Source organism: Salmo salar, chromosome 07 (genome assembly GCF_965601325.2).
Source record: "Salmo salar chromosome 07, fSalSal1, whole genome shotgun sequence".
In the NCBI taxonomy this organism is placed as follows: Eukaryota; Metazoa; Chordata; class Actinopteri; order Salmoniformes; family Salmonidae; genus Salmo; species Salmo salar.
Window position 1 is genome coordinate 17,147,582 of NC_138297.1, and position 12,721 is coordinate 17,160,302.

Below are 12,721 nucleotides of genomic sequence, written 5' to 3' on the forward strand. Positions count from 1 at the left end.
GATATAGAGAACTAAAGGCTAAAGCAAATACGCTGTTGATCCATTGTTAAAAGGAAGGATATTTGGACTGGAACAGCTATTGTTGTGAAAGGATGTGTAAGAGGGAGAGAGGAAGTCTGTAGGGAAAGAGGCAGAGAATGTAAGGGCAGAGTGAGGTGAGCGTGTAGAGGTGAAAAAAAGGATGATGTGTGTTTGGTGGAGGGGTGTGTGTCTGTGTGAACTGAGAGTGTGTGGTGGATGAAGACCACACTCACGTTGGATTGCTCGGAAGCGTGGGCCGAAAGAGGGAGAGGTGCCGGTGCCCAGATCGGGAGAGTTGCGTCTCTTCTCCAGCCCCGGGGACGCCTGGACAGTGATCTTATGGATAAAGTCTGGAAGAGACATACACCAGATGTGAGACCAGACTACACAGACAAAATAAAGATGTTGGGTCTTGTTCAGTAGGGAGGAAACGTTTTGAAACAGTAAAACAGGGAGGTACTACCTTAGCTTCGTCCAATAAGAACACATTGATTTTACAGGTGAAAAGTGTTTTGCTACAGTGTGGCCCACTGAATTCGACCCAGGTTCAAACAAAGACAAAAAAACTAACATGCTTGTCTTCAACAAGATTGTTTACCTTAGAAATACATTTATATTTTCTGTGGTGGCATGGGTGTCTGAATTTCCTTTTCATGCCATGAGAATATGGTAATATGTGACAATATGGTCATTTGTGAGAGAATATGGTCATTTGTGAGGCCAAAGTAAACGAAAACATGAGAGGCCTGAAGGATGTCTGTCCTCGGCTAACTTGGCGTAGTAAGATACATTGGTAGTGGAAGTACTGGGAGAGAAGAAGAGAGGCAAGAAGGAAAGGGAGAGCTGGGAGAAAAATGAAGAAACAGCTGGGAGAGAGAGAAAGCTGGGAATGAGATATAGCTGGAAGGGAGAAAGGAGTTGGAGGAGAGAGGGCGAGCGAGCGAAGGGCCAGCCAGGAGTGACAGGAAGCCCAGAGGCGTGGTTGGGTTAGCTCCATGTCCCTTTCATCAACCCACCACCAAATCACTACCCTGCTGCTGGGAATGGCCTGACCACAGCCTCTATACACAGACACACACGCACACAGTAAGTCTGTGTGCATTTGGAAAGAGAGAGAGCATCTGTATGAGAAACTGAGTGCCTCTGTGTCAGGCATGATGAGTGATCAGCATTGTTTGTTTCTATGGTGAGTTTCTTATCAGTAGACAATAGGAGTGGTCTACAAGAGAAAGTGAGTCTACAGCAGATAACGGATATATGATTCTTCTGCACACTCAGTTGACACAGTAGTGAAGGAGTGTGAGGTGAGCTGAGGTGAATGACATGTACTGTAGACTGACTCTTTTTCTGCCTATGTGCCTGACCGACTCACAGACCGACCAACCAGCTAACCAACTGAACAATATACATCCGCCTATGTATGCATTGTTTTTAAATTGGCTCTATATTCTAGCATTTTTTATTGAATATTACATGTTTTGAGGTGACAGTACAGAATGACACCTTTTATTTGAGGGGATTCTCATACATATCTGTATTGTCCCCCCATTTCAAGGTCATAAGTATTTGGATAAATTCACTTACAGTATGGGAGGGACTAGATCTATAAAGTGCTTTAATTTCTAAACGGTAAAACAGATATTTATGAGAAAAAAAACTCAAAAAGGTGACATTCTGTACTGTCACCTCAAACAGTACACTTACTTCAACGCAAAATGCTGAAGTACATACTGTAAGAAAAAAAGGTGCTATCTACGTAAAGGGGTTCTTCGGCTGTCCCCATAGGAGAACCCTTTGAAGAACCCCTTTTGGGTTCTACATTGAACCCAAAAGGGTTCTACCTGAAACCAAAAATGGTTCTACCTGAAACCAAAAAAGGTTATCCTATTGTGACAGCGGAAGAACCTTTTTGGATCGTGTGTCGAGAGACATTTCAAGACATCCCAAGCAAGTTTCATCGCCGTCCCCTCACCTTGAGGCATGCTGATCTTCTCTCCATTCTTGCTGCCCTTCAACTTGTGCTTCTTGAAGGTTCCCTTCCTCTTCTTGACGTTAGGCTTCTCCTGGTTGTTCATGTGCAGGATGAGGAGACTGAGCTCCCTCTCAAACACATCCTGTTCCCACTGGGCCAGCTGCTGCTCCCTCTGCCTCAGGAACTCCTCGTGAGACTTCTGCTCCACTGCCGCCCGCTTCAGCTCCTCCTCGCGACAACGCAGCTCCTGGAGTAATTACTGGTTATTATTGTTTTACTACGCAAAACACACACTTACACAAACACCATTACAAAATGTTCCGTGCACATGCAATAACATGCGGAAACATGCACTCATAGTCCTACATACATACCCATCACAAGTGGACCCTCCGAACACACAAAATAGTCATCATTCAATCCTACTCTCCCAGCCTCTCTCTAATAGAGAAGACAGCTGGCTCCGTCTCCCTCGTCTCCCTCACCTTCTCCTTGGCTCTGAGCTCATCAAACATGTCCTGGATCTCCAGTTTCCAGTCCTCCTGCAGGGAATGAAAGGAGTCCTGAGGCATCTCCTCCACCACCTGCCTCTCAAGAGCAGTTAGCTGAACCAAGATGGAGGCAAAGTTGGGCCTGAGGTGTGGGTCCTGATCCCAGCACTCTGTCAAGGCAGAAACACTCAGTTAAGATACATTATAAAAACATGCAAATGACAGTTGCTCCACTACCAAAGTATAATCATGGGACTTTTATCTATAAGTGCAGCATTGCATATTCAGGTCATGACACAATTCAAGCACAAACAACTCTCCAACTAGCATGGCTGAATTTTAGCTGAATTTTGGCTAGGCATTGTCAAAGCTGATACCATGACAATGATTGGGAGTGACTTTTCTTTTGCGCTTTTATCAAACGTAACCGCCACCAACACAACTGGCACAGCAAATCAACCACAACCGCAAACCAACAATATCCTTCAGAAGACATATGAACGGCAGCCAAAATACATTACACAACATAACCAGCTGCTCAGTGTTCTTCCTGTATGTGACCAAATTTAACATTTTATGGAACATTTCATATTTCTCCTCCAGTTTTGAGGAAATGGAGAAAGAGAGAAAGAGAACATTATGGTAACACCAAATTCAACACACACAAGTATGCGCACGAGCACACACACACAGGACTCTTACCTGCCATGAGCTGGGCGAAGGGTTCTGGGCAGGTGGAGGGGATGGGGAGGGTGAGTTTGTTAACAGCCACTCCGTAGGCCACTGCCAGACCATCTATCCCTCTGTAGGGAACCTCCCCTGTCAGCAACTCCCACAATAGAACACCGTAGCTGGGGAGGAGAGACAGAGCGCAAGGAGCATTCAATGAAAAGTTAGGGCTGTTTATCAAGCCAGTCCCTGGTCCTTCTAGTATTAGCAAAGATTATGGATAAATGAAGATAGTTCCTTCAGGCTGTTAGCCATTGAATAAAAACGGGAGTGGGTCTCCCATAGACACCAATGCAATAGCAGCTGGATTCTACTTGTTTGAGAACCACTGAACTCTCTTCTCGGGGACCCCAAGACATTTCACAATTTTGTTGTAGCCCTGAACTAACTCAACTGATTCACCTATTCAAGGGCTTGATTATTAGTTGACATTTTGAATCAGGTGTGCTAGCTGTGGAATAGTTATAATACACGGAACGGCCGGGGGTCCCCGAGGAGAGGTTTGAGAACCCCTGACTTTGTTCATTGACTTTCATTGAATCAGGAAAAAAAAGATTGTGTGGGATATCTCCCTTCCTCTGCCGTCTCCGGTATTAGCACACCTGATTCAACTAATCATGAAGCCATTGATTGACAAGTTGAATCAGGTGTGCCAGTGTTGGAACAAATATGTGGAATGGCTGGGGCACCTCAAGGAGGGGTTTGTTTTATGTATGTATTGCATCACACACTGTACAGAGCATGCAAATTATATCAACAGCTGAAGTGGAGGGAAGGCAACTGTGCAATATATTATTATTATTTATGCATTTATTTATAATAATGGCGCTCATGGAAGTGCACTATGAATCTATAAAACATGCATAAAGACAAATAGGGTAGAAAGACATCCACTTTTTTACAACAAACAACAACAATATGATAGAGCTGTTGTGTGTGTGTGTGTGTGTGTGTGTGTGTGTGTGTGTGTGTGTGTGTGTGTGTGTGTGTGTGTGTGTGTGTGTGTGTGTGTGTGTGTGTGTGTGTGCACCACACACACACGAGACGTTACCAATCCTCAGAGTGGCAAAGTGCTTGGATCTCCCACACTGTCAATTACATCCATTCAACCAACACACTCTAAAAGGCCTGTAGGAAGCCTGCAAGTGGGGCGTGTAGCCCTCAGCGTTTTAATATAGTCCTTTAATAACACCATCCAACAGAGACTGTGCCACTCCACTCCTCTGTTTTTACCTCGTCATCTGAGATCTACAGCTTTATGATGAAGAAGTAGTGACAGAAAGCGTCCCAAATGGCACCCTATTCCCCAAATAGTGCACAACTTTGGACCAGAGCCCTATGTGGAATAGGGAGCCATTTGGGATGCAGCCAGGGAGATGGGTGATAAAGAATAGGGGGGGGTCAAGATTACCCCTTAATTTTCATAGCAGGTTCCACCACCCTCTCATTAAGATATGCAAAGTATCTGTTATGAAGGTAAAATGGAAGAAGCTTGTTTGGGAATAGTGACATGTCCAAGGAGAGTGTGAGAGAGATATTTGGGTGTGTTGATGTGCTATTTTGAATGTACATCCTGTGCTTGGCCACACACAGACACACCCTTCACAGATAAAAGGGCTGCGGTCAGTTCTGCAGTGTGGCCTTCCACCCTCCTCTCTCGCTCTCTCCGTACTTGTGGACAATAGGACAGTGTGCACGACACGTCTCACACAAAGCAGGCTATGAAGTGCTGCTGCTACTGCTATCACGTGGCTGTTGACCCTCCTGCAACATGTCCCTCTATTCTATCACTGCTGCTATCACGTGGCTGGTGACCCTCCTGCAACATGTCCCTCTATTCTATCACTGCTGCTATCACGTGGCTGGTGACCCTCCTGCATCATGTCCCTCTATTCTATCACTGCTGCTATCACGTGGCTGTTGCCCCTCCTGCAACATGTCCCTCTATTCTATCACTGCTGCTATCACGTGGCTGTTGTCCCTCCTGCAACATGTCCCTCTATTCTATCACTGCTGCTATCACGTGGCTGTTGACCCTCTTGCAACATGTCCCTCTATTCTATCACTGCTGCTATCACGTGGCTGGTGACCCTCCTGCAACATGTCCCTCTATTCTATCACTGCTGCTATCACGTGGCTGTACCCTCCTGCAACATGTCCCTCCATTCTACCACGTGGCTGTTGACCCTCCTGCAACATGTCCCTCTATTCTATCACTGCTGCTATCACGTGGCTGTACACTCCTGCAACATGTCCCTCTATTCTATCACGTGGCTGTTGACCCTCCTGCAACATGTCCCTCTATTCTATCACTGCTGCTATCACGTGGCTGTACCCTCCTGCAACATATCCCTCTTCTCCATCACGGTCAGAGAAGGTGGAGGATAAGCTCCTACACACACACACAACAGTAATGGCCCTGAAATATTCTCGTCATTTATCTGTATTGTAATTTAACCCTTATTGTTGCAGGGAAGTTCTCATCTCTCGGAGAGAGATACACAGTTATGTAACGGTAGAGGTATGTAGCTATTTACTGCTGGATATTGCTTCTGCACTGCTCTACCACACACACAATCTTACCTCCAGACGTCACTGCCCTTGGAAAAGGTGGAGGACTTGATGACCTCCGGTGCCATCCAGGCGTAGGTGCCCGCTGTGCTCATCTTGGTGGTCTTGTGCCACTCCCGTGCCAGGCCAAAGTCTGTGATCTTCAGAGTTATTCCTTCCATACAATCATTCTCCATAGGCTGGGCCAGGAGGACTGGGAGAGAGAGAGAGGAAAGAAAGAGACGTTTTTATCCTCCTTTACATTTTAGACATGTAACAGATGATCTTTGCCAGAGCGACTTAAGAGGAAAGGTCAGTTGTCCAACTGAATGTATTCAACTGAAATGCGTCTTCTGCATTTAACCCAACCCCTCTGAATCTGAGAGGTGCGGGGGGCTGCCTTAATCAACATCCACGTCATCGGTGCCTGGGGAACAGTGGGTTAACCTGTCTGTGCTAGGGGGCAATATTTTCACGGCCGGATAAAAAACGTACCCGATTTAAACTGGTTAGTACTCTTTCCCAGAAACGAGAATATGCATATTATTAGTAGATTTGGATAGAAAACACTCTGAAGTTTCTAAAACTGTTTGAATGGTGTCTGTGAGTATAACAGAACTCATATTCTCCCTTTGCTTCTCTATCGAAACTACAGTGTCCGTGGGGTTATGTAGCACTTTCTAAGGCTTCCATTGGCTCTCTAAAGCGTTCATAAAGCAGATTGACGCGTCTCCTGTCTCCGGGCAGAGTACAGGAGCACAGTTTGTCAGTGGACTGCCTGGTGGCTAAGAGATTGGAAATGCGCATTCACGAGACCTCGCCATTTTTTCTCTTCCTTTTTGAATGAATACAGCATTGTCCGGTTGGAATATTATCGCTATTTTACGAGAAAAATACCATAAAAATTGATTTTAAACAGCGTTTGACATGCTTCTAAGTACGGTAATGGAACATTTTGATTTTTTTTGTCTCGAAATGCGCTCGCGCGTTACCCTTTGGATAGTGACCTGAACGCACTAACAGGTATTTGCACGTAACTTTGGATTATTTGGAACAAAAACAACATTTGTTGTGGAAGTAGCCGTCCTGGGAGTGCATTCTGACGAAGAACAGCAAAGGTAATCCAATTTTTCTAATACTAATTCTGAGTTTAGTGAGCCCCGAACTTGGCGGGTGTCAAATTAGCTAGCCGTGATGGCTGAGCTATGTACTCAGAATATTGCAAAATGTGCTTTCGCCGAAAAGCTATTTTAAAATCTGACATAGCGATTGCATAAAGGAGTTCTGTATCTATAATTCTTCAAAAAATTGTTATGTATTTTGGCAACGTTTATCATGAGTAATTTAGTAAATTCACTGGAAGTTTTCGGTGGGAATACAATTTCTGAACATCACACGCCAATGTAAAAAGCTGTTTTTTTTATATAAATATGAACTTGATTGAACAAAACATGCATGTATTGTATAACATAATGTCCTAGGAGTGTCATCTGATGAAGGTCATCAAAGGTTAGTGCTGCATTTAGCTGTGTTTTGGGTTTTTGTGACATATATGCTTGCTTGAAAAATGGCTGTGTGGTTATTTGTGTCTACGTACTCTCCTAACATAATCTAATGTTTTGCTTTCGCTGTAAAGCCTTTTTGAAATCGGACAATGTGGTTAGATTAACGAGAGTATTATCTTTCAAATGGTGTAAAATAGTCGTATGTTTGAAATATTGAAATTATAGCATTTTTGAGGTTTTTGTATTTCGCGCCACGCTCATCCACTGGCTGTTGAATAGAGTGGGAAGCTAACGTCCCACCTAGCCCATAGAAGTTAACTGCCTTGCTCAGGGGCAGAACGACAGATTTTGACCTTGTCAGCTCGGGGATTTGATCCAGCCTTCCAGTTACTGGCCCAACGGTCTAACCACTAGGCTACCTGCCGCCCCTTACAGTTAGAGCATTCAAGTTAAGGTAGGCACAACAACAACATATCACAGTCATAGTAAAGTAAAAACTTTCCTCAAAGCAGCTATCAGGAAAGTGACAGTAAGAAAAGATAAGTGAAACCTGAACAATATTTACACTAGGGCAGTCCCCGACAAAAAAAAAATTTGTCAACGAAAAGTCATCTGTTCTTTCGACAAATTGATTGTTCGAATATATATATATATTTTTCCATATATAGACACTACGTGTTTGAATAAATCTACTATATGGTTTAAGCTTACGGTTTGATGAAATAAGACAAATGCCTCAAGAGGGTGCCAGAGATCTAGATAACCAGAAGAAAAAAAACCTGACCCAACTACCCACTCCTGCTGGCTTTCCAGATTCTGTCATTCCTCTCCTGAAGTTGCCGGTAACAGGCTACACGAGGAGAAGGCAACCTTTCTCATATTGAATGCCAATCTACCGATCTGAGTGCCAGTTACAGTTTTCATATGCACATTTTCGCGAAACAGTTTAATTTTGTTCATAATATCTCATATCTAAAAATCATTGACATTTGGTTAATCAACATTCTATCGAAATCTAAATGAAAATGATACAAACCTAAAAAGTAACTTCTATTGCCATTGGCAACTATTTATTTATTTTATTTTTACCGTTATTTTACCAGGTAAGTTGACTGAGAACACATTCTCATTTACAGCAACTACCGTAATTTCCGGACTATAAGCCGCAACTTTTTTCCCACGCTTTGAACCTCGCGGCTTAAACAATGACGCGGCTAATATATGGATTTTTCCCGCTTTCAAAATGTTTTTCTCAACAAAAAAACACATTCTGTGACGTGCTCAGTTTTTTGACGGCATGAAGCTTTCATTAGACCAATGAAATTGCCGAACGGGTTAAGGTCAAACAACTTTTTTGTTTACTGTTTAGATTAAATCGAGCGCTCTCAAACTTCCCATCATTCTGATTACGGTAGTCATTTTGTCACCCTCATCATGGCAAACACACGGAGAAATGCATATGATGCAGCTTTCAAGTTGAAGGCGATTGATCTGGCTGTTGGAAAAGGAAATAGAGCTGCTGCACGGGAGCTTGGTCTTAATGAGTCGATGATAAGACGTTGGAAACAGCAGCGTGAGGAATTGACTCAGTGCAAAAAGACAACTAAAGCTTTCAGAGGGAAGAAAATCAGACGGTCCGAACTACAAATTGAGTTCGAAGACTGGGTCAACACACAGAGAGCAGACGCCCGAGGTGTTGCGGCTTATAGACATGTGCGGCTTATTTATGTTCAAAGTCAAATTAAAATTCAGTGGGTGCGGCTTATATTCAGGTGCGCTCAATAGTCCGGAAATTACAGTATGTAAAAATAGTCCACATAAAGCCAACAAATAAAAACATAGCAGCCTGCAGGTAGAAAATATGCTGATAAAAATAAATATCCTATCAATCACATTGGCTACACATGGCCGGTCTGCAACAAACTTCAAACATTGTATCAACTTTTAACTTGGGTCTGGCCTGAAGCTTGCATAGCGAACTTGCAACATTGTATTTTCTTGTGCCAGTGAGCTCATGACAGACACAGCTGTAGGCTATTTGCACAAGGGATAAGAAGAGGTGCTTGACTTGGGCAGGAGCTCACCGGAGCTGTGTACCCTCACCTCAAATGTTCTACTGCTTGAGCTCCTGTTCCTCTTATAGAATATTAGCTCAAAAGTATTGTAGAGCTCCTGCATCTACATATAAACAGTACCAGCACCCAAAATGAGTTTTATTTTATGACGTTTCCACTGGATCAGAGCATGACATTTTTCCCTTTTACGTGGAGTGGTTATGGAAAGGGAGAGAGCTGGAAAGATGGTTAAAATACATTGAGGAACTATTGTAATTCTCAATGGATGAAAAAACAGACTTTGTTTGCTTGCTGTTTGAGGTGAAGAAAACCTTACTTTGAGAAGCTCCACAGGTCATTAATGGTGGTGTGTTAAGCCAATCAGAAATACTATCAGATCCCCAGGTTGCCTATAGGCCTACTTCTATGCATGAGCGTCCTTACTCAACATTGACAGGAGCGCTCCAAACAAATAACCATGACTAAACTGACAAAACTCGTAAACGGAATGAAATAAACCAAAACTTGTTTCTCACAAGTGTAGCATAGGTTGTGCGCTCTGCAAACAATGTGTCCACTCCGACAATGAGAACAGGAAGACTGGAATAATAATACTGAATGCAATAAAATAAATTACCGTAACCAAAGTAACAAACATTGTAGATTAGAAATGATAGAAATTAACAGTAAATGTACTACAAGTGATAAACAATACACAGTGCATTCAGAAAGTATTCAGACCCCTTGACTTTTTCCACATTTTGTTACGTTAAAGCCTTATTCTAAAATGGATTAAATAAACAAAAATCCTCAAATCTAAACACAATATCCCATAATGACAAAGCAAAAACAGGTTTTTAGAAATGTTTGCAAATATATAAAAAATAAAAAGCAGAAATACCTTATTTACATAAGTATTCAGACCCTTTGCTATGAGTCTCGAAATTTAGCTCAGGTGCATCCTGCTTCCATTGATCATCCTTGAGATGTTTCTACAACTTGATTGGAGTCCACCTGGGGTAAATTCAATTGACTGGATATGATTTGTAAAGGCACACATCTGTCTATATATATATTGACAGTGCATGTCAGCACAAAAACCAAGCCATGAAGTCGAAGGAATTGTCCGTAGAGCTCAGAGACAGGATTGTGTCGAGGCACAGATCTGGGGAACGGTATCAGCGGCAGGGACAGTGAGACTAGTCAGGATCGAAGGAATGATGAACGGAGCAAAGTACAGAGAGATCCTTGATGAAGTCCTGAGCGCTCTTGAGCAGGTTCTCAAACTGGGGCGATGGTTCACCTTCCAAAAGGACAATGACCCTAAGCACACAGCCAAGACAACACAGGAGTGGCTTCAGGACAAATCTTTAAATATCCTTGAGTGGCCCAGCCAGAGGCCGGACTTGAACCCGATCGAACATCTTTGGAGAGACCTGAAAATAGCTGTGCAGCGGCACTCCCCATCCATCCTGACATAGCTTGAAAGGACCTGCAGAGAACAATGGGAGAAAACTCCCCAAATACAGGTGTGCCAAGCTTGTAGCGTCATACCCAAGAAGACTCGAGGCTGTAATCACTGCCAAAGGTGCTTCAACAAAGTACTGAGTAAAGGGTCTGAATTGTCATGCAAATTAGTTTTTTAAAATTTGTATTATTTATAAAAACCTGTTTTTGCATTATGGGGCATTGTGGGTAGATTGAGGAGGAAAACCTTTTTTTAAATCCATTTTAGAATAAGGCTGTAATGTAACAATATAGAAAAAGTCAAGGGGTTTGAATACTTTCCGATTGCACTGTATGTAATGGGTAATTGATATACACTAACAATCCAACGCAAACAATTCACACAATGAAGTTATGTAACAATGAATGTGCACAAATTTGCGGGAGTGAGCGCATTCTGGAGAGGGATGTGCATTGTGCATCTGGGCGCATGGTCAATCCAAAGTCTGCATTGGCCATGCAGCATTTATGGTGATACGTCAGGGCATTCATACTTCTTGCGCTTCGCAGAGAAGTGCAGAGCTGTTGTCAAGGAAGTGAGTTTGTGTTTATACAGGATGTCAATGCGGGCTATACAGAGCCCTCTGCATTGTTACAACATTTGGGAGGTGCATGGCAATGCGGTACAGAGCTCGATTTGGCCTCTGCATGCCTCTGGAGGCGCCGACCACATTTTAGGATCAAGCATAAATTGGCTTTAAGTCTAGGCCTCCGTCATGGATTAGTTCACTGAGATGGGCGCAAATACTGTACATATATGTCACGACTCCTACCGAAGGTGGCTCCCCCTAAAACGGACCACAGCGTGAATTAAGATAGTCGCAACCCCACAAACGCAACACGAGGAAGAGGGCAAAGGAACCTCTAAACAATCAAGGCTAGGGTTGATTACTGTATCTAAAAAAGTGGAATTCAAGAAGAACTAGCCAGTTATTCTCTTCAAATCATCAGTTGTCCAAACGTCTCTCCTACCCAAGCAAGGAGCGTCGACACGGCTGATTAGCCTCCCCAGAAGTCCACTCTCACAGAACGAGTGCGAGGGAACAGACCACTAAGAGAAAGGACACTGACATCGTGTGGACAATCAGAGACTTACACCCGGTAACGAAGGAGGTGCCGCCATCGGAGAAGAAGGTCTTCGGCTAAACCTCCTAAGAGGAACTCGGTCCAGGAAGAGATACCCAATGGAGACCTTCAACAAGTAATTACATAATTCTAATGCTGACCCATTAGAGCGGCAGTTCGGGGAAAGGTGTTAGGGCTAAACTAAGCATAGTTTACAAATGTATCCAAGTGTGCTTTTCCCTCGTTCTCTCTCTCTTTCTAAATCCCCATTTGTGTAACACGTGTCATATTGTGTTGGCCCGCTAGGGACCTGTTTCATTGTACTAAGGCTAGACTGTGTGTTTGTGTATATTAGAATTTATTTATGCTGCAGTAGTTTATGTGTCGGGGGGCTAGGGTCAGTCTGTTATATCTGGAGTATTTCTCCAGTGTCCTGTGTGAATTTAAGTATGCTCTCTCTAATTCTCTCTTTCTTTCTCTCTCTCGGGGGACCTGAGCCCTAGGACCATGCCTCAGGACTACCTGGCATGATGACTCCTTGCTGTCCCCAGTCCACCTGGCCGTGCTGCTGCTCCAGTTTCAACTGTTCTGCCTGCGGCTATGGAACCCTGACCTGTTCACCGGACGTGCTACCTGTCCCAGACCTGCTGTTTTCAACTCTCTAAAGACAGCAGGAGCGGTAGAGATACTCTCAATGATCGGCTATGAAAAGCCAACTGACATTTACTCCTGAGGTGCTGACCTGTTGCACCCTCGACAACCACTGTGATTATTATTATTTGACCATACTAGTCATTTATGAACATTTGAACATCTTGGCCATGTTCT

General features: G+C 43.5%; 1 protein-coding gene across 1 annotated transcript in view; it reads right to left on the reverse strand.

The window, feature by feature from the left end:
- LOC106608687 (mitogen-activated protein kinase kinase kinase 11) overlaps nt 1-12,721 on the reverse strand; it is a 50,709-nt gene that overhangs the window by 15,521 nt on the left and 22,467 nt on the right. The window contains exons 2-6 of the mRNA XM_014206786.3: nt 5,797-5,977; nt 3,187-3,335; nt 2,479-2,654; nt 1,994-2,240; nt 255-371 (exon numbers count right to left, since the gene is read on the reverse strand). Coding sequence (XP_014062261.2) covers nt 255-371; nt 1,994-2,240; nt 2,479-2,654; nt 3,187-3,335; nt 5,797-5,977 — 870 coding nt within the window. The remainder of the gene's footprint in view (nt 1-254; nt 372-1,993; nt 2,241-2,478; nt 2,655-3,186; nt 3,336-5,796; nt 5,978-12,721) is intronic.